General features: G+C 35.9%; 1 protein-coding gene across 1 annotated transcript in view; it reads left to right on the forward strand.

Annotated features, from left to right (window-relative positions):
* The window catches only part of l(2)k05819 (transmembrane protein 94-like protein l(2)k05819), a 740,582-nt gene that overhangs the window by 302,860 nt on the left and 415,799 nt on the right, over positions 1 to 21,923 (forward strand). The window contains exon 11 of the mRNA XM_090398052.1: positions 4,739 to 4,841. Within this exon, the coding sequence (XP_090254178.1) occupies positions 4,739 to 4,841 (103 nt within the window). The remainder of the gene's footprint in view (positions 1 to 4,738; positions 4,842 to 21,923) is intronic.

The raw sequence follows: 21,923 nt of genomic DNA on the forward strand, positions 1-21,923 counted from the left end.
CATACACCTTTATTATCCGACCCATAATGGAATATGTTTTTCCCATCTGGATGCAAACATCGCAAACCAGTTTAGACAAGCTTATAAAAATTCAGAAAAATGCAGCTAGAATCATATGTGCACTAAGGAATATAACTCCTGGAAAAATAGCAGAATTCAAATCCAACCTTGTTCCTTTAAAAATTAGGCAGCAAGAAAATCTTACTAAATTTGTAGAAAAAAAGAGCCAACCTTGCACATCATAGAACAAGTGAACTTTTTAAAAAGTGGCAACCAACAAACAGAATAAAGAAAAAATCAACAATGCATGACATCATGGAAAATAAAATTCCCTTGGATTGTCCAAATATAAAATAATCTTCCAAATAAAACAACATTTCCTCCAAATCAAGACAGTTATTAATTTAGCTCTCAGAAATAATGAAATATGGATCTGACTCAATAAAGATCTACGCAGATGGCTCCAAAAATCCAAATGGCAATTCTGGGAGTGGTGTACTCATCTATGGCTCTCAAAATATAGAACTAAAAACAACCAACAATAAAGGATGCAACTCATACCATGCAGAATTAATAGTAATTAACACATCACTGCAACTTTTGGATAAACAAATCCCAAAGGAATTTATATTTTTCACAGATTCCTTGGCAGCCCTTCAAGCTATTAAAAACTGCTACACTAGCCATCAAGAAATTCTTAGAGACATAGCAAAAAACATAAACAAACTACATAAGGATTCTGAAATAATTTTCTAATGGATTCCATCCCATGTGGGATTAAAGGGAAATGAAACTGCTGATGAAGTAGAAAAAATGGCTACAGCATCAAGTGATACCACAGATTTTGATATTTTTAAACTACTCAAAAAGTAGTTTAAAACTTTTTGAGTAGAAAACATAAAAAGAATGATTCTCCAGGACATGACTCCCCACTGGTATTCAGGAGCTACCATTAATTCCAAGTTTAATCTCTGTGCCACTACCATGATCTCTCGTCTCAAGAATTGCCACACAAGACTAATCAAGTTTATCAATGGCATAAGTCTTCCCCATCTGCAAAATATGTAACATTGAGGAAGCATCACCAGTGCATTCTAAATTGTATGAATATTTCTAAATGTGAACTTTACAACAACTCAGAAAAGGTGCTGTATAAAATGCATGAATTTGACCTCTATGATCTGGTGTAATAATGGAATAATAAAAAAAAAATTGTTTTTTTAAGGTGATTGAAATGATTTGAAGATTGTAGTGGACTTTCTGAATATAGCCCTCTGCCTAAGCTAAGGATGTGAACCTTGTTGACCCAGCCGACATCAGAAATTGCTACTTCCTAGCCAGAGGCTGGTGCATTCTACCATCATTCCCAAAAACAGAGGCCATTCCTGACATGGATCACACACTTGTGCAACTGCACCTTACCTGGTGGACAGTTGCTGTGGTTTATCTTCAGGTACCTCCTAGTGGCAAGCTTATTTAATAGTAGCATAGTGTGCCATTTCACATTGTTGTTTTAGGGCTCTGTGGTGTTTTAGTTTGAGAAGCCTTGTCAAAGGCAGCTAAACCACCCTATGGCAATGCTGCTGTTGGTTCAGGACTGGTTATTCGTTAGATTACCCTGCTTATCTTCATTAAACTCCATATCTGGTGGGGGGGGAGGTCAAAAATCTGCAACCTGCAGATCCATGTGGTGGTGATCAGCTCTGCGACCCACTCGATCACAGAGCTGACTTCAACTGCAATAAGAAAATAAATAAAATACAGTAAAAATAAATACATAGATAAATGATAAATTAATTTTTAAAAATTATACCAGAACTACCTCAAATGTATCTCTGCATTACTGCTGTCTTAAGGTTTTCATTATAAGGATTCTGCCATCATGTTCTGGATGCTATATGGGTTGCAAGTGGGTCTTCTGGATTCTTGGAATTACTAATCGATGATTCTTTTTGAGACTGGATGATGAATCAGTATCTCACATGCTTCCTTGAATTTTCTTTCAAACCAGGTTATGGCACAGTGTAGGGACTTGGTGCCTTTCAAGTTAATTATGTGACATGTATGGAGTGCATGGTCTGACAGGCATGTTTTACCATAGTAAAAGAATTTAATGAGGCATTTGTGTTCATCTTTATTTGTTGGTATTGTGCACCCTGTTTCCCTTATATATGGTAAGTTGCTGGTGCATTGGATTTTGTAAAACCTATGGTGGGCAAGGTCAGGGATTTGGATGAGCTGAGTATACTTTAATTTTGCAGGAGTTTTGAAAGTTGCCTTAATGTTGTATTTCTGAATGTTTTATTTTTTCTAACAATCCTCTAATGTATGGTATATGGCTATGGAATTTTTGTAATCTTTTTACTTTTCATGGCATTATTGTAGAGTATCTTGTGAACTGTCTTTTTGTTATAGCCATTGTTTTCCTTCTTCTTCAGCACTTGCTCAGTGGAGCAAATTGTTATGACTCTTTGCTTGAGGGTGCTGATGACTTCTAGTTTTGGTGCTCGATGGTGGTATGAATCCTTGCGATGTATTGGCCTGTGTGTGTGTGTGGGTGGGTTTGCAGTAGACCATGAAGGACAGGGAGCCCTGAGGGAAGACATGACAAGTGCACCTAGAAAAGGAAGAGAGTTGGTATTTTAGGTGGCTAGGAATGTGTTTAATGTTGTGCAACTTTGGGGCCAGATGGCAAAAATATTGTCAACATATGCATCCATATGCTACACTTTACAAATCCATGCTGACCATGGATTTGTGAAGGGTACATTTTGTTTTATCAATTTACTTGCATTTTAAGATAAGGTAATGAGTGTGTTAGATAAGAGAGAATCATATACAGAGACATATTTGGACTTTGCAAAAGTGTTTGATAGATTACAAGATAAGTTGATGTAGTACAAGCTGCAGAGGATGGCAATAGATAGTATATTGTTAGATGGATTGGAGATTGGCTCTCTGAATGATACCAGCAAGTTGTGCGTGATGGATCAGTCTCCAGAAAGGAAGGTAACTAGAGGCATGTCCAGGGGTTCTGTTCTTGTCCTCCCCCCTCCTGCCGTTTACCTTATTTGTAAATGATATATCATGTAGACTGACTGGGGATCTTCAGTTGTTTTCTGATGATGCAAAATTGGGAAAAGTAGCACTGCTGATGTTAATTCCTTTCAGAAAGATTTGAATAGACTTTTGACTCGGACAAAGGAGTGGAGTTGTAGTTTTAATATTAACAAGTGCAAGGTGTTGCATTTTGGAGTGAAGAAATATAAGGCTGTGTACTTTATTGACAGTGCTATACTGCAGGAAGTGAATGAGAATTGAGATTTGGAAGTGATGGTTGACAGTAGACTGAAGTTTAGAAGTCATATTGCAAATGTTGCAAAGATTGCACATCATAGTGCTGCTATGATACAAAGTACTCTAACATGTAGGGAAAATGAGGTGGTTGTGCCATTGTATAAAGCACTGGTCAGACTACACTTAGACTATTGTGCTCAGATTTGGTCTCCTGGTTTTCACTGTGATGTGGAAACACTGGAGACTAGTGACTAAGACAGTATCAGGACTTTGGAATGCTGGCTATGCCAAGAAGTTGAAGAATGTGGATTGTCGAGTTTAGTAGATAGGACTAAAAGAGTTGATGTCATAGAGATGTTTAAGTTAGTGAGAGGATTTTATGAGATTAATCTAGAGGGAATTATAAAAAGAGTACAAGGTGAGAGAGAAAGACCCAGAAGCCATCCCTGGAAGTTATGTGAGTGTAATGAAGAGGGAGTGTGAAGAGTAGATTTTTTTTTTTTTTACGTGGAGAATTGTGAGTGAATGGAACACATTATCAGAACATATTTACTATATAGATTTTAAGATTCTATATAGTAAATATGTTGTCAGTTGAATGAACCGCCCACGATGAGTCTGCTGACTCCATGGGGGGGTGTAATAATAATAAGATCCGAGCCAATTTTTGGGCTTTAGACTTGCTGACTTGATTTTTCTCTAGTTTTTTAATGAGATATTATAGTAATTTTACTTTTTCAGGAGTAGACTGTAGTAATAGTTTACAGTTTCCTTCATCAGTTAGTGACATTTATTTATTTATAATAACTGAAGATGAACAAATTTATGCTGATATTACAGACATTACATTTAAATTCGTTTCTCTCTGTAAATGCACATTTTTTTTATGTTAATAATAAGATTGATTTGAGGATGGGGAATAAAATTCTTGAGTGCTTAAGAAATATGGATTTTTATCATCACTGAGCTTAATTACATTTGCTGAGCTTTCATGAAAGTAATTATGTGCAATATTGGAATGATATCTATTCTCTGATACCATAAAGTCAGTAAAATGGCCATCCAGTGTATCATTGAATGATGTCTTTCATTATGGTAAACTTATTCAAGTAAATGAGTTATGTTGGGTTTCATGGAGTAGAGCTTCCCACAGTGAGTATTTAGACTCCCTGGTGGGGGGGGATGTAATAATAATAAATATAACAAACTTGGATGTTTGCATATTTAAAGAAACTGGAGCATCCTCCCGGGGAAGCATGGGAGCTATTATGCAAACATATTTTTCATTCTGCTTATTATCATTTTCAGAGTTAATAAGTTACATTTTTATAAAGAAAAAAAAAGGTAATAATATCTTTATCATGTGAAGGAAATAAATAAAATAACTTTTTGAAATAGTCCTAAATAAGAATTCTGTGTGACCAAAGTATTATTTTTGCAGGTTCATGTGAATTGTTATCACAAGGAACAGCTGATCTTCTATTAGATGTTTGCAGTGAATATTGGGACGGGGAAGACATTTCTATATTGAATGAATCAGACAGGTAAAAGTTGGAGAGCTTTTCTAGTTAGAGAAAGAATTCGTGATTTGTTAAATGATTTTAAGTTTTTCTGTTGTTTTTGTTCATTGTTACTCAGCCTAGAATGTGATACTCTGTCTGTTATAGTAATATAAAATAGCTTTTTTTTTTTTTTTTTTTGCACTTCTTGTCTCTGAGAATACATTTTTGTATGTTGATCTCTGGGTTGTACCATGTATAAATTATTTTATACATGGTTGCACCATAAGACAAGGATGTAAGAATTTCATATGCATAGGGCCATAACTACAATCTAATGCATGTATGACAAGTCATATTGTTGGTTTTTAACTATTAAATTATGCATACCTCAAAGCCAAAACTGTTTTTTTTTCTGTGTATATTATATGAAGCAAATAGGACTGAAAAATAATTTATATGATGGTGTGAACTATTGAAACATTGGTATCTTTCTCCTATACAATAAACACTTAATTTGTTTTATTCTTTTGGAAACTAAAAATGAAATAAACTTAATTGATTCCCCTCCATACTCTCTGAGGGACCCTGTGTCCCCTGGGTGGCGGATAGGGGAGCCTACCATGTGTGCATGCGTGTGTGTGTGTGGGGAGTGCGTGTGTGCGTGCGTGTGTGTGTGTGTGTGTGTGTATGGTGGAGTGATCCGGATATACTGAATAAGGACTCGTGAACCAACAGGGCCATAAGGAGCAATCATCTTGATTGCAAGGAAAGTGGCACTCCTATGGACCCGCTAGCTGGATCTATCCTCTTCTTCTTCTTCTACTTTGAGGAAGATCCACTTACTTTAATCTTTCCTATAAGGCCCCTTATCAGCCAACTCTTCTTATTTTATGACCCTTATGCTATTAGAGTACTCGAGGGCCATGGGGGTCTTTTCATTTCTGGCCTTACAACTATGCCCTCTCTATAAACCTTACTATAATTCTTCTATTGTCTTTTTCTGTCAGCTTGCAAGTAGAATTATGTTCTCCATGTCAGGGGACTAACCTGACGATGGAATAGTTCAGAAGCCTTAAGGTAGCAGCCCTACCACTGAGCTAATTCCATCGTCAGGTTAGTCCCCTGACATGGAGAACATAATTCTACTTGAGCTGACAGAAAAAGATAATCAGATTGAATCTATGGAAAAGGTAAAACAAAAATGGAAATGACAAAATATAATACACATAGCAAACTGGAATGTAAGAGGAATAGCATATAAAGAAATAGAATTAGACCAACTATTAAATGAAAGAAATTTTAAAATAGCAGTAATCACTAAAACAAAAAAGAAATTAAAACGAACAACGAGAACCGAAAATTTTAATGTGATATACAGTGGAGTCGACAGAGACCAAAGAGCACAAGCAGGAGTCATGATTTGGATTCATAACTCCCTTTCACAACAGTTTGAGGCAGCAAGAGGATGGAAATCAATATTAGCTCATTTTATATTAAATGAAAAGACATCAAAATTTTCACTAGATGTTAGAGTTCACAGAGGATATGAAATAAGCAGTGACAACTTGTTAAAATAAAATTAAGATTAACAAACCCCAACTCAACATCAGAGTTAAAGATCGGTACTATCAACGTAAGAAGCCTGAATGGCAAAGAAATGGAGCTAGCTGAGAAATTAGATAAGTACCAGATTGACATAATAGGGGTGACTGAAACAAAAAAGACCAAAACTGGTGAGATCTTTCTGAGCAATAAATACAAAATGTTATATTCAGTCAATCACAATCAAGGAAAAGGAGTAGCAATAATATTCAACACAAAATACGAGGCTAATCTTCTTGAATGGCAGTCAGTCTCAAGTAGAGTAATGTGGGCAAATATGAGAATGGGGAACTGGACAATGAGACTTATTTGTGCCTATGGTCCCACAGAAGGTTCTACTAAGGTAGAAGTGGAGGAATTTTTTGACGCTTTAGAAAAAGCAACTGACACAATGAAAAAGCAAAAGTTGGTCCTTGTTGGGGATCTAAATAGCAGAGTAGGAAATGATTGTGAGACATACAAAAATATTTTGGGAAAATTTGGAGAAAAGAACAAAGCTAATAATAATGGCAAATATCTGTTGGATTTATGCTCAGGACATGGACTGGTTATTACTAACACCATGTTCCAACATAAAAATGTGCACAAATTCACATGGAGAGAAGAGGCTAGGAATAAGAAAAGTCTCATTGACTATGTTATTGTTGATAGTGATGTTTTCTCCCTGGTGCAGGAGACCAGAGTGTACAGAGGATTTGAAATTGGAAGTGATCACTATTTAGTCTTGAGCAGGATAAAATTGAATTTCATATTGAAAAGAATGACATGTAAGAAAGTTTTAAAGCGAATAAAAGTTGAGCAGTTCTCAGATGTGAACTGTAGATTAAAATACAGAAAGATTATTGAAAAGAAAATGAAAGAGTTTGAGAACAGGAATCAAACCTTGGAGATTCAGTGGCAGACTCTGAAGAAAACATTGATTGATTCTGCCAGAGAGGCATGTGGTGAGGTGGTGTGCAAGGATAAAAAAAAATCAGAACTCCCTGGTGGACACAGGAAGTTAAAGAGGCAGTGAAGGAAAAGAAGAAAGCATATCAAAAGTTCCTGGCAAATAAGTCAGCTTTTACTCTTACAGAATACAGAGACAAATGTAAGAAAGCTAAACAGTGTGAAAAACTAGATAAACAAAAGTCATGGGAGGACTTTGGCAAGAATATAGAAAATAAATATCAAGAAGGTGGCAAAATATTCTGGAGGTTGTTGAAGAAACTTAGGAATGGAGGAAAGAGTGCTGTAAAAGGAGTTAGAGATGATAAAGGTGACATGAAAACAGGAGAAAAAGATATCCTTGAAGTATGGAGTAATTACTTTGAAAAACTGCTAAATGAAACAAGCAGTGATGACAACACGGTGGTAAAAAACACTGACCAGGCATGCAGTCAGGAATACATATCCATACTTGAAGTAGAAAAAGCCATCAAAGGCTTGAAATGTGGAAAGGCAGCAGGAGTAGATGATATTCGACCAGAAATGCTGAAGTATGGTGGTATAAAAGTCTTACAGTGGCTGCACTGCATAGTTCAGAAAGCCTGGACAGAGGGACGAATTCCCGATGATTGGAGTAGAGCTCTCATAGTACCCATATATAAAAAGGGAAATAAAACTGAATGTGAGAATTACAGATGTATTTCCCTACTGAGTGTTCCTGGCAAGATCTATGCAAGTATACTTGAGAAACGGTTGAGAAGAATTGTGGAAGAAAGGCTTGGTGAAGAACAAGCTGGATTCAGGCCAAATAGAGGCTGTCAGGATCAGATCTTCACTTTACGACAAATAGTCGAGAAAGCATGGGAATATAACAAAGATCTGTATTTAAGTTTTGTCGATTTGGAAAAGGCATATGGCAAGGTGCCCAAGAGAGAAGCTATTCAATATGCTGCAGTTATATGGTGTCAATGGGGCATTATATCAAGCAATATTAGTCTTTATTTGAGTTGTAAGTCAGCAGTTAGAATTGAAGGAAGTACAGGAAGATGGTTTAATGTTAAATCTGGTGTGAGACAAGGATGTACATTATCCCCTCTGTTATTCATTATCTATATGGATCACATTATGAAGGAAAGTGGTATTAAACCTGATATCAAAATTGGAGATGTTAATGTCAGCTCTTTGCTTTATGCGGATGATGTTATACTTCTAAATAAATCCGCTACAAGTCTGCAAGATTCTCTGACTAAATTGAATAGCTGTTGTAATAGGTATGGTCAGCAATTAAAAGACAAAGACAATGAAAATAGGCAGAATCATTGAAAATGTCAACTGTGTTGTGAATGGAGAACCTGTGGTACAAGTAAAACATTTCAGCTACTTAGGCACGATTTTTACTGAAGATTATTATTATTATTATTATTATTATTATTATTATTATTATTATTATTATTCAGGCCTCCAAGGAGTCAAAAGACTCATCGAGGGAGGTCCTTCCTAAGACATAAAGTCTGTCAAGACTCATCGAGGAGAGGTCACCCCCCTGAGAAACACAAAGTCTATCATACCACTCTTTAAACTCACTGACCGTTCTTGCTCCCACCACTCCATCAAGCAATGCATTCCACGGCTCAACCACCCTCCACACAAAGAAACCACTCCTTACCCTCTTGCTCACAGTTTCCTTTCGTAACTTCCAGGGATGGCCTCTTGTCATCACTCCTTCCCGCTGTTCAACCAAGCGAAAGATCTCCCCAGTGTCAACCCTGTAACCACCTCTCAACAGTTTAAAAGTCTCAATCATATCACCTCTCCTTCTTCGGTAAATTGATGGTAAATTTAATATAGAAGAAATTTAATAAAAAGATGGTAAATTAAATATAAAAATAGACAACAGAATCAGCAAAGCTGGTATGGTGGGAAGTCAATTGAATAAATTCATATGGAATAAGAGAGAAATTTGTCGGAACACTAAATTAGCTGTATACAAGACAGTGTTCGAACACCAGTTTTAACTTATGGATCTGAGAGCTGGGTCAGAAGTAAAACACTTGAGCAAAGACTAGAGACCGCAGATATGAGAGTCCTGAGAAAGATTAGAGGCGTGAACAGATGGCATCAATGGCAATATCATATTAAAAATGAGGATATTAGGAAAGAACTTTGCATTGTCAGCATCCAGGAATGCATTAGCAGAGCTAATCTCAGGTGGTATGGTTACTTAAATAGAATGGGAGAGTAAAGATTAGCAAAACAAGTGTTCTCTGCCAGGTTGGCAGGAAAACGACCCAGAGGAAGACCAAGATATATGTGGATTGATACGGTACAAAGTGCCTTAGACAATAGAAATATAAGATCTGATAATGTTGGAGTCTTGACAAGTAACAGACTGATTTGGAGGAAAATTGTAGATAGGAAGTTAGTAATGATGTAATTTTTTCATGTAATACTGTCATAATATCCTGTACACCCCCGTGAGGGTACATGGCAGGAATTTGATGATGATCATGATGATCATGACCTAAATGGCTACATAACAAGAACAGAAAGAAAATTTGAAACATTTGTTTATATTACTAGACTGTTGAATGACTCAAATGTACAATGGCTATATGAAAAAATAATTAACCAATATCTAGATAAAATAAAACAAAATGAAGAAATAGAATGGCTTAATATAAAAACGATACTAAATGCAGCAGCAAATGAAAGCTTAGGAAAGACCAAAAAATTCAAAAAAAGGAAAAAACGGAAGATCTGGGATGATACAATCAAAGAAATAATGAAAAAGAAAAAAGAAGCCTATCACAAATGGTTAAGCAGTAAAAGATTAGAAGATGAAATAGAAAATAAAAGAATAAGAGCCATAGCTAAAAGAGAACTCAGAAAAAAATAGAGAATCATGGAACAAATTTGTTTCTAATTTAGAACATGATTTATATAAAATAAGACCCAACGTATATAAGATTTTGAAACGCTTAAATGCAGATACCAAAGAAAACATAAAATTAAACACCGAATTGAAATTAGATGAATTTCTAAATTACTACACAGAATTGTGGACAGACAAATATTTTAAAAAAGCCAACTGGCAAACAATTAATGAAAATGAAAAGGAAATAACTAAAGAAGAATTAGAAATCAGCCTGAAAGAAACAAGAAACGGAAAATCACCTGGAGAAGATAAGCTAGGTTGTGAACTATATAAATATGCAGGAACGAGATTCAAAGAAAGACTCTTATTATTTTTAAATAAAATTTACTCAACTGGTATCTCCCCAATAGAATGGAAAAAAGCAGTTGTGATTCCTATCTTTAAAAAAGGTAATAGAGATCACCCTAAAAAATATAGAGGTATCAGTATACTAAATTTCTGTTACAAAATATATAGCAGAATCTAAAATAGCAGACTAATGAAATATTCCAAAAACTTTATTTTAGAAGTACAGGATGGATTTAGAAAAGGACGATCATGTATAGACCCAGTCTTTTGCCTAAAATTAATAATAGAGAAAAGAATAGAATACAATTTAGAAACACGTATTTCATTTATTGACTTTGAAAAAGCATTTGACAAAGTTAAAAGAAACATATTATATAACATATTAAAAGAAAGACAAATACCAAATAATATCCTAAAAGCTATCACAAGTATATATGAAAATAATCAAATACAAATAAGATTAAATCACGAGCTATCATATACGAGAGAGATAAACCAAGGGGTCCGACTGGGATGTCCCCTCTCAGCAACTCTTTTTAATATCTACTTAAATGAAATAATAATAAGATGGAATAAAAATTTACATCAAGGAATTAAACTTTCTCCTACAGTGAACTTAAACAATCTCCTTTTTGCCGACAACCAAATAATAATTATTCTGAAAATATATTCAGAATTAATAATAATTCTGAAGATAACTTACTGAAAGCTATTTTAGATCTAAATGAGATAGCCAAAGATTATGGTATAATATCAACAGAAAAATCAAAAACTATGGCCTTAAAAAGAACAAGATCCAGGAAGAACCAAAATAGTAACAGATAACAAGATCTTAGAACAGGTGAATTCATTTAACTACCTAGGATGTATGATCATATATGAAAATGAAAAAGATATAAACCTAAAAATTGCAAAATATTTAAAAATAACAGGTGTAATTAACTCTATATTTAAACCAAACCTAGTTCCAAAAACAAAACAGACTAAAAGTATACAATACATTAGCCCTACCAGTCTTAATGTATGGAAGTGAAATCTGCACAATAAAACAAAAAGACAAACAAAGATTAATAACAGCAGAAATGAAGTTTATGAGAAAAACTGCAAAGTATACCCTATTTGATCACAAAAGAAATGAATTATGAAAGAATTAAACCAAGAACCAGTAATAGAGAAAAAATTAAAAAATATAAACATAAATGGATGGAACACGTTCAAAGAATGAAAACAGAAAGATTACCAAAACAAGCCTTCAAATACAAGCCATTAGGAAAAAGAAAACCAGGGCGTCCTCTTAAACGATTCAACGATGACTTCTAAGGCCGGAAAAAGCCATGCTAGGCCTAAATCCTTGACACCCATTATGATGATGATTCCCCCTCCATCCCCCCCAAAAAAGATGCATGTTTTTTTTTTTATTGTGAATGAGGACCTACCTGAAGAGATAAGTTTAACATATGCAGTGAAGTTATTTTTTCCTATTTCTTTTTTGTCATGCTATATGCATAATACTTTCAGAATTATGTTAGACATGGCGAGTCTTAGGTGTTCTTTTTTTTTTGTGAATACAGCTTTAAAATGAGTATGGTACAGATTTGCTGTTATATAGTAAATGGGAACAAACATAATGGTGACTACCATTTTGGCAAACTACCACTGTTTTGCCAAAGATCTGATGGGATTCCAAGTGATAATGCATAGTGAAGGGAACACTGCAGAGACCTTAATTTGTAGAACAATTATGTGAAATTCTCTGTGATAGTGGCTTAGCAAAAAATCTGTTAGTACATATTCAATGTTCATCCCAATTTTCAATAAGTAACCTTGAAGAGGTTAACCAAAGGGTGGATTGAATCTGAAAAAAAAAAATTTAAAAACCTGCCAGATCCACTTCACAAATGTATGGTTTTAGTTTCAACCTTAGTGATCCATTTCCAGTTTGCAGGATCACATGTCATTTATCATAGAGATTCAATTGTTGGTTTCTTCATTTACTACTGATCTTTCAATATTTTCAGCTACTTTTGAGTCAAAGATGGCATTTGTATATGTTCACACTAATCTCTTCTTTTTGATCTTCTGATGAAAACCTATTTCAGCTTTATGCTATCAAATTTGTTTGTCTCTATCACTCCTCTGATACCACTGACCATTCCGAAGATTTCTGATTTCTTTTTAACTCCATTCAGATTTCCTGGTAGTGAAGATGTCTTCTATTAAGAGTTTAATATCCACAACTTCAGTTGGCCTGTGTTTTCCAGCTATCCCAGTCTAACAAGAGGGGAGGCTTGTCATGACCCCACACATTAAAGGCCACAAGATCTATAAATAAAACAGTACCATATTTGGGTAATTGATTATTATAAAGAAGTAATTAATTAATATTTTTCTTACAGAGTTGGGGATTGTTCTCATTGAAAAAAAAAAAAAACACTGTTTGGGAGATTGTTCCAAAGGACAGTTGGGCTGAATGAAGGAAAATGATGAGAAGTTTGGTATGCATGGAATTGGACAAGACAATGTATGGGTGTTGACAGGTGGCTGCTCTCATTCTTAGATGATCATAAGAAAGTGAAGGAATGATATTGCCCACATAAGCAGAGTAGTACCCCTGAAAGTATCAACAGGAAAGGCATAGTGCAGAAACAGAGTTCTTATGGGGAAAGTGACTGAAGCGAGTCTCTGAGAGAGGGGGAGGGTCACTTATTAAGCAGATTACCGCTTCTGTATATCAAGAATTCTTAGGGAGGTTTGGTTGCACCACCTTAAAGATGAGAACAGTCTAGGCTAGCTAGAGGCTGAGGAGGTTATTGATGTAATATGTTTGTGCCAGGATAAGCTGAATTTGACAGTTAGCCCAGGAAGAGAAAATTGATCTTGAAAGGATATTGAAAGATTATCAGAAATAAGTTGGAGTGTAGTAGGATCTTTCTTGCAGGTAATAAGACAGGACTGAGTTTTAATAGCACTGAAACCATTGTTGTCTTCAACTCACATGAGAATGATGAGTTGGTCAGCATTTAATCGTTGCTATGTAAGATCTTAAGACTTCGATTATTTGAGGGTTTCTGGGTTTCTCAAATGAAGAAGAGGGAATGTAGAGTACTGTCATCAGCAAAACTATGAATAGCATTTGAAGTCAGAGAGAGAGAGAGGGGTTATTGATGTCAAGGAGGTAGAGTGTGAGCGAGAGTATCCTTGTAGAGTAACCCTTTGGGACTCTACAAGAAATTCTGATAAGAGGAAGCCATCTGCCATGATAAGCAATGAATGACCAGAGAGGAATCAGGCAATTCAGTAACAAAGCTCAGGAGAATGTATAAGGTGTATCTTGTTAAGAAGGCTTCAATACCAGACACGATCAAATGCGTTTGAAATATCAAGACCGGCAACATGAATTTCTCCAAATCTTTGCATGTTCAGTGTGCAAAGGGTCTCTAATAAGCAAGGAAGTGGTTTCACACTGGATGATGAAATTCATCTCCTAACTAATGAGAATTGCAAAACATCATGCCTACAGTAGGATTTGAACCTTGTTGCCTGTTGGTTGGTGGAGAGCAGATGCATAAGCCATCCAGTCCTCCTAGCCTAGTTGATGCTACATCCATAATCATCAAAGAAATGAAGGAGAAACATTGTTCCTTATTTTTTCATTATATATATATATATTGAAGTTGGTGATAGGATGTTAGAAATAGAAAATTTAAGATTTTATGCTACCCGTTGTCAACACGTGAGCAGTTGAACTTATTGCAGAGAGTGGCCAGAGCTATTGTTCATTCATTTAAGTTTATGAATTCATGTAGTGCTACTATGCATTGATAAGCAGATATTATTGGAGGAACAGATGAAGGACTAAACCTTTAGACTGAATGGAAAAATTGGAAGAAAATGGTGATTGTCTCAATCTTGGAAGCATGATAAAGTTGCCTTGAGGGATACAAAAATTAGAACATATAAACTCATGTTTAAGAGGAAATCCTGGAAAAGGAATTCCTCTTAAACATGAGTTTTAGAATTAAGAGGAAATCTACTGCCCACCACCACTATTATTTTTTTCTGTAAATTGTGTGTGTGTGTTCTCAAGGCTCATTTTTCTGTATGCGGGATGAAAAACCCAAGTTTCTGGGAGATAAAACCCTGCTACCTACGTATGAGATTGGATAACTCTTCTTCAATTGAAAAAATGCATATAAAGATTCCTCTCATCATGATGAGAATCGAACTCAGGTCTTTCCAATTTAAGGGTGCAATGTATCATCATTCTTCTAATTGCACTACGGAGATGCTTAGCAGTGTCTTCACTGCTAATCTTCATAAATTGAAAATATGGACTCAATAAACACTCTGATACCATATGATTAGGGTAATTATATACCTCTTTTGTAGTAAGGAGTTCAAGACAGTGTAGTGCTTATAAATGTGTAGTCTATAGATGCAGTGATGAGATTGTTTTATGTAGTCAAAAGTAGTGATAATATTATAAACCAGTTAATTAATGAGATGGAGAAAACAAAATACTATTAATAGACTAGGAGAATGAAAAGCTGATAATGCAGAGGTAGTAACTTTTTGGAGCATCTTCATGATACATGATAGTTATCTGAAGTAACACATATCTGAATCTACTAGAAAGGATAGCATATTGGATATCATGATATCAGAGGAATTACTGATGATTAATTACATAGAATCCCTATATTATATGATAGCTATTTTAATTTTCTTAGAAGAAAATTAAAACTTGATAATTAATAATACATGGGGGCTGGGCAGGGAATTTTAAGAAAGCTAATTAATATTTCACATTTCTATGATAATAGAACCATGAAATATTAATTGGATGACACTGGATATACTGTGTTATATTTTCAGTATTAGTATTGTTTCTAAGCCTCTATGGTGTCAGAAGATTTATCTTGGGAATCTATAAGTGACCATCGACACAAATACAAAACAAATAATACCAAAGACCATTTGTCTTGGATAATTTTAATGTCTAAATTCTAAGTGTAATAAGTTTTCAGCAGAATCTCTGCAGTTTAGTCAGTAACTACAATTCTTACTTGGTTGGTTGGAAAGATCTGGATTCAAATAAATCCTGTCAAGAATGCAAAGAATCTTATGAGGAATTCTCATTTAAAGTGAGCTAGTGAGTCTGATACAGAGGTGACAATGCTTTTCATCCTGCAAGACCAGGGAGGAAATACTTGTAATTCACTGACATGCAAATAGGATTAACTATCCTGTCTTAGTATTAATTATTTTTCAATGAAGCTGAGTTATTATTATTATTTCTATTATTATTATTATTACCACCCCAAGACCTCATGGAGTCAAAGACTCATCTGGGAGGTCCTTTTATCACATACACACAGCTCATCATATCGTGTTTTAAAAACATTCAAACATCACATTCTCAGGCAAGGTATTCCAATCATTCACAACTCTGCATGAAAAAAACCTGCCTCTCACTCCCCTACTCACACCCTCTTTATACAGTTTCCAGGGATGACCTCTGGTTCTCCCCTGATCTCCCACTATTCTCTGTAGAACTTCTCCAGCATTCATCCTATAACAACCACTTTCCAACTTGTAGGTCTCTATCATATCTCCCCCTCTTCCCCCCTATCCACCAGACTCTGCCAATTACACCTTCTCAATCTTTCCTCATACTCGACATTCCAGAGGTCAGAAACTACCTTAGTCAGTCTCCTTTGAACCCTTTCCAACATCTCTTCATCCTTCTGAAAACCCGATGACCAAATCTGGGCACAATAGTTCATGTGTGACCTAATCAAAGCCTTATACAACTGAACAAGAATCTCCCTACTTCTAAACGTCAGTGACCTCCGCATCATTCCCAGAAGCCTTTGTGTTGTCTTCACAATTTTGGTGATGTGTCTCCTAAATTTTAGATCCTTATCCACTATCACCCCACGATCTCTTATTTCCTCTATCTCCAACAATATATTCTCACCAGGCATAAATTCTGCATTCCATCTTTGTTTTCCAAATTTTAAAACCTTACATTTTACAACATTGAACTCACATCCCCATTTCCATGCCCAATCACTCAATCTATTCAAGTCTTCTTGTAAGGCCACAGCATCTTCACTACACTTCATGGTTTGTCTCAACTTTGCATCATCTGCCATAGCCAGTCTCCAATCCAATGCACTAATCTAATATCCAACCACATCTGCTCTAGTTTGACTGTCAACCTATCATCAGGAACTCTATCAAAAGTCTTTTTGAAATCCAAGTATATTATTCTGTATCCTTTTCTTCTGTCCAAGGAAGCAGTCACTTTATTGTAATAAGTAAGTTTAGCAAATCAATGCTGTCCATCAAAGATAATTGCATTGTTATCAACCCAACTCTGGATCCTGGTTCTCACAAGCTTCTCCAACAACTTAACCACAACACCTGACACACAGATAGGCCTATAGTTTGATGCTCGAGTTCGATCACCTCTTTTATGAAGTGACACAATCTTGCCCTCCTTCCACTCCTTAGGAACTTGACCAAGTGCAAGACTCATATTAAAAAAAAATGTCAAGGCAGATGTCAACTCCCTGGCACATTCTTTCAGAATACGTGGTGATATATTATCAAGTCCCAAAGCCTTATTAACATATAGTTTGCTCAACTCCCCAAACACCTCTTGCTCACCTACAGTCAGTCTCTCCTCCCCATCATCAACTGCTCTCAATCCCTCCATGAAGTCACATTCACAAGATTGAAAGATCTTTATGAACTGCTGATTAAGTATCTCCATCACACATTCTGCATCAGCTGTCTTTATACCATTTTCTTTATATCAAAAGAATTCCTTGGGATTCTTTTTGGCTTCATTAGCCAACTGCTGTTCATACCTCTCTTTAGCTACCCTCACCAACCAAGTCACCCTCCTTGCTTGGTCTTTGTAGACCTCATGGAATTGGTTATTTCCTCTTTATTTCTTATGCTGCCTCTACAATGCCCTTTTTCTCTCTATCGCATGCTTAATCTCTTTATTCATCCATCTCACACCCACCTTATTTAACCTTCTCACTCTTGGAATACATTTAGACATTGCATCTACTAGATAGTTTTTGAAAATCCCCCAAGCTGCATTGATCTCTTTTCCAGTTAACTCCTCATTCCACGCTACACCTGCAAGCTGTCTCCTCAGCTCCTCATCATCAACCCCCTTGTAGTTCCACATATACCCTTTTCTCACAGAGGTCCTCGCACTGCTGGCAACCACCCAGGTAATCACCTCATGGTCACTCTCACCAATTGGTGGATGATTTGACACCTCATTTTCAATTACATCCTCTGATGAGATGACAAAATCCAAGACCCTCAATCCTCGCGTGCCCTCTGTTACATACAGTCTGAGGTAGTTATCTCTCGAAAACTCCAGAAACTCATTTTCTTTACTTCCAGTTGCTATCTCATCATTCCAGTCTATATTGCCATAATTGAAATCACCCATAATGATCACCCTTTTCTTATTTACTTGGCTAATTTGATTGTACATTTCATTATAACCACCATCCACATTACCTGGTCTATAACAACATCCCACCAAGTATTTGATTCCATTCACCTCTATCTCACACCATACTCCCTCAAAACCACTTGCACTATTTCCGTCTTGCATCTCTACTTTATATGGACATAACGCTTTCTTTATCATCAATAGCACTCACCCCTCCCTTTTTACCCCCTCTGTCCTCACGAAACACATTATATCCTTCCATCTCTATTCCTGTCAGGATGTCATCCTCTTCCAACCATGTCTCACTTATTCTGACAATCTTTGGGTGAACAGATGCAATTAGTGCAACCATTTCATCTGCCTTGTTTCTTATACTTCTAGCATTTGTATACAAACACAACAGCTCATTTCTGGATCTACAACTAGTTCCACTGATACTAACACTCACTCGATGTGATCTCTCCATGCTCGACTGGGGCCATTTCCCTTTCTGCTTCTTCATTTTAAAACCCTTTTCAATTCCAACTGTTTTCTCTTGATCCCTGGTCATCCCATTCCTTTCCTGCCTACACATGCTCACCTCCTCTTGGAGCATCCACCTTTCTCATGCTGTGTACCCCTGTCCACCCTGAGCCTCCCCATTTCCCTGCTCCTCTTGCACACCCATTCTCTCATTTTCTATACTCATACCACTCACTTCTCCATTCATAACCACCTCTTTGATCTCTCCTGTCTTACTCTTCCGCTCTTCCAAATCCATTCCCACTAGATCATTCATTCTCTCTATTCACTTCTCTACCTTCCAGCAGCAGTCTCTCCAAGCGACTCATACCATAACCACTCAAATGCAGTCCATCGCTTCCTTACAGCTCAATACGTCCCTCAAACTCATTCCACACATTAACAAACTGTACTCCCGTCTCCTCACACATTTCAGCCAGCATACCATTCATAATCCTTGCTCTGCGCCTCATTTCACCACGGTCATACCTAGGCAACATGCTAACTACCCTTCCTGTCACACTATTCTCTTTTATCCTTCTAAGCAGCCTCCTGATATCCATTCTGACACACTCTTTTGCTCGCTCCTGCCTGATTTCAAATCCTCAATCACTCTACTCATTTTAGCACCAGGTAAACATACCTTGTGCATTCTATCCTCTAGCACACCTTTAATAATGGAGTCGCCATACAACGCGACTCGCTCATCTTTCGTTAACTCTTTCATTCCATCATTATTTATTTTAATAGTTTTTACCTTAATTTTCTTAATTTCATTCCGAATCCATTTCATTTCTTGCCTAATCCAATCCAATTCAACTTCCGTATCTCGCGACACATTCTCTCTATCATTCAATCTTTCTAACTCTCAACCCCGTCTTCTCAATTTCACTCTCATTCATCCTTCTTTGTTTCCGTACTTTTGGTCCATCATGCGTCCAACTTTCGCTATCATTCTTCCCATTTTCACACTCATTCATCTTTCTTTGTTTCTGTTCTTTCAGTCCAACATGCATCGAACTTTCGCTATCGTTCATTCTTTTTTCGTTATCAGCCATTCTTTCGATTTCTGCATCACGCCATTTCTCGTTTCATTCATTCTCTCAATTTCGTTTCCTTCCGCCACTCTCTCCTCACTTTCGTCTCTTTTAACATCCGTTACGGTTTTCAAATCGCTCTTTTTCTTTTTTACTGAATTTTTAACATTTTTTTGGCTCTCTTTCTCACCATCCTTCTCTTTCAAACGTGCAGCCATTTTCCCCACGACAATCTCGCTACTAACACTTTCTGTCATCAATTTCGTATTTGCATTCATCAATTCCTCATTCAGGTCACACTTCGCACACACCCTCCTTCCATCCTCACCAAATATCCACAAATCATTTATGTAATCGAAAGAATACATATAACAGACCTCACACTTAATGAAACGACTGAAATCTAAATTAAAGTCAAGGGATGACAATGCCGCTGCCATTTTTTGCAGGTTACTAAGTCTAATAATAACGATATCGTAATTAAGTTTTGGCAAAAAAAATTCCCCACACTAATAAAACCGGTAGCGCACAATGTTTACAGCCTCTCTTACTCAAAAAATTATGCATGTATATTTAATTATTCCTAGAAAACTTATCCCAATCAGGAGCTGTGTATTTGTCAATTATGATGAAGATGCAGTACAAGGTGATACCACTTTGATACCACTTGAGTTAAACTGTTTCACTTAAGTTACTTGGCTGTGACATATAGTCATAACATTAAGAGATGATGAGATTAGATCTGTAGTGGATTAGATGAATAATACAGTCCACAAAGAAATGCTCTTTCTTTTTCTAGCCCTTTTTATAACCATTTATGGTTGTAGGCCCTCCCCATTTGCTTCCATCTTTCTCTGTTGATGGCTTCCTGATGCCAACATTCTCCAGCTATCTCTGCTAGGTCATCATTTGATCTTCTCCCTGGTCATCTAGGCATTCGGCATCCTTCATATGGATGCCACTGGGTGATGGTCTTTGTCCATCTGTCATTGTTCATCTGTGTAATTTTTCCTTCCTGCCCACTACATTTTAATTTTTAAAATCTCGGACCCTATGTCCAACACTATTGTTTCTTTTCTTATATCTTCATTCATTATTTTCTCTCAGAGTTTGATGTTTAGCATAGTTCTTTCTTCTGCACTGAGTTTTCCTCATTCTGTCCAGCATTTTCTTGGTTATTGCCTGTGTCTCTGATTCATTGGGGATGATGCATTGGTTAAAAAAAGTTTGGCTCCATTTTCTGGTTTTATGCTACTGCACAGGAATTTTTTCAGTTTGTCAAAAGCTATCCAGCCTAGCTGAATTCTCCTTTCTATTTCTTCGTAAATTCTTCTCTTACCTAATGTAAAGGTAAGTTTACTTCTATCAAGGTATACATATTCTTGTACTTGTTATATTTTGTTATTGTCTATTGTTAATTATTCTTTTGTAATCTGGTTTCCTTCAGTATTTGTCATTATTTTAGTTTTTTCATAGTTTATGTATAATGCTGTGTTTAATTCATTCATCATTTATTCTACTTCTCTTTTGTTGTTTGCTATTACTACAATGTCATCAGCATATCATCAATGATTTAGTTTTTTACTACGAATATTAATCCCTTTGTCGCTCTAGTTCACTCGCCATATATTCTAATACTGTATTGAATAATTTGGATGAAATAGTATCTCTTTGGCCTACTCCTTTATTTATTTGGATTGGACTGTTCTATTCATTTATAAGGATACTAGCAGTGCTTTTTCAGGTATTTTGTTTATTAGCTGTATATAATGTTGGCTTACTCCATGTTTCTTCATTGCTGTTAGGACTGCTTGTTGTTCAACTGAATTGAAGGTTTTTCTATGATCTATAAACCTAGATACAGTGGCAACTTGCCTTCTCTGCATTTTTCTCTTATCTGATTTAACATCTGCAGGTGGTTGATTGTGTTAAATACCTTTCTAAATCTAACCTTTCTAACTTGTTCACTAGACTGAGCTTCATCCAATAATCTTGTGATTCTGTTTGTTATTATTTATATAAATAGTTTATATACTTGGATTAGCAAGTTTATAGATCTGTAATTTTCTATCTTTTTTCTTATTACTCTTTTTGAACAAGAGTACAATGATAGCATTGTTCTAGCTGTTTGGTATATCTTTCTGTTTTAGGCATTTATTAAATACATTTTTTAGTTCTTCTGTTAATATTTCTCCTGCTGCTCTCATCACTTCTGTTGTGATTTCATCTTCTTATGGCATTTTGTTAGTTTTCATATCTTTCATTGCTTGTTCAATTTCAAAATTTTGTATTTCTGCAATACTTTCATGTTTTTTCTGGCTTCCATGTAATAGTATTTTCAACAG

The sequence above is a fragment of the Typopeltis vanoorti genome, chromosome 9 (genome assembly GCF_054136105.1).
Source record: "Typopeltis vanoorti isolate ZY-2024b chromosome 9, IOZ_Tvanoo_1.0, whole genome shotgun sequence".
NCBI classification, from domain to species: Eukaryota; Metazoa; Arthropoda; class Arachnida; order Uropygi; family Thelyphonidae; genus Typopeltis; species Typopeltis vanoorti.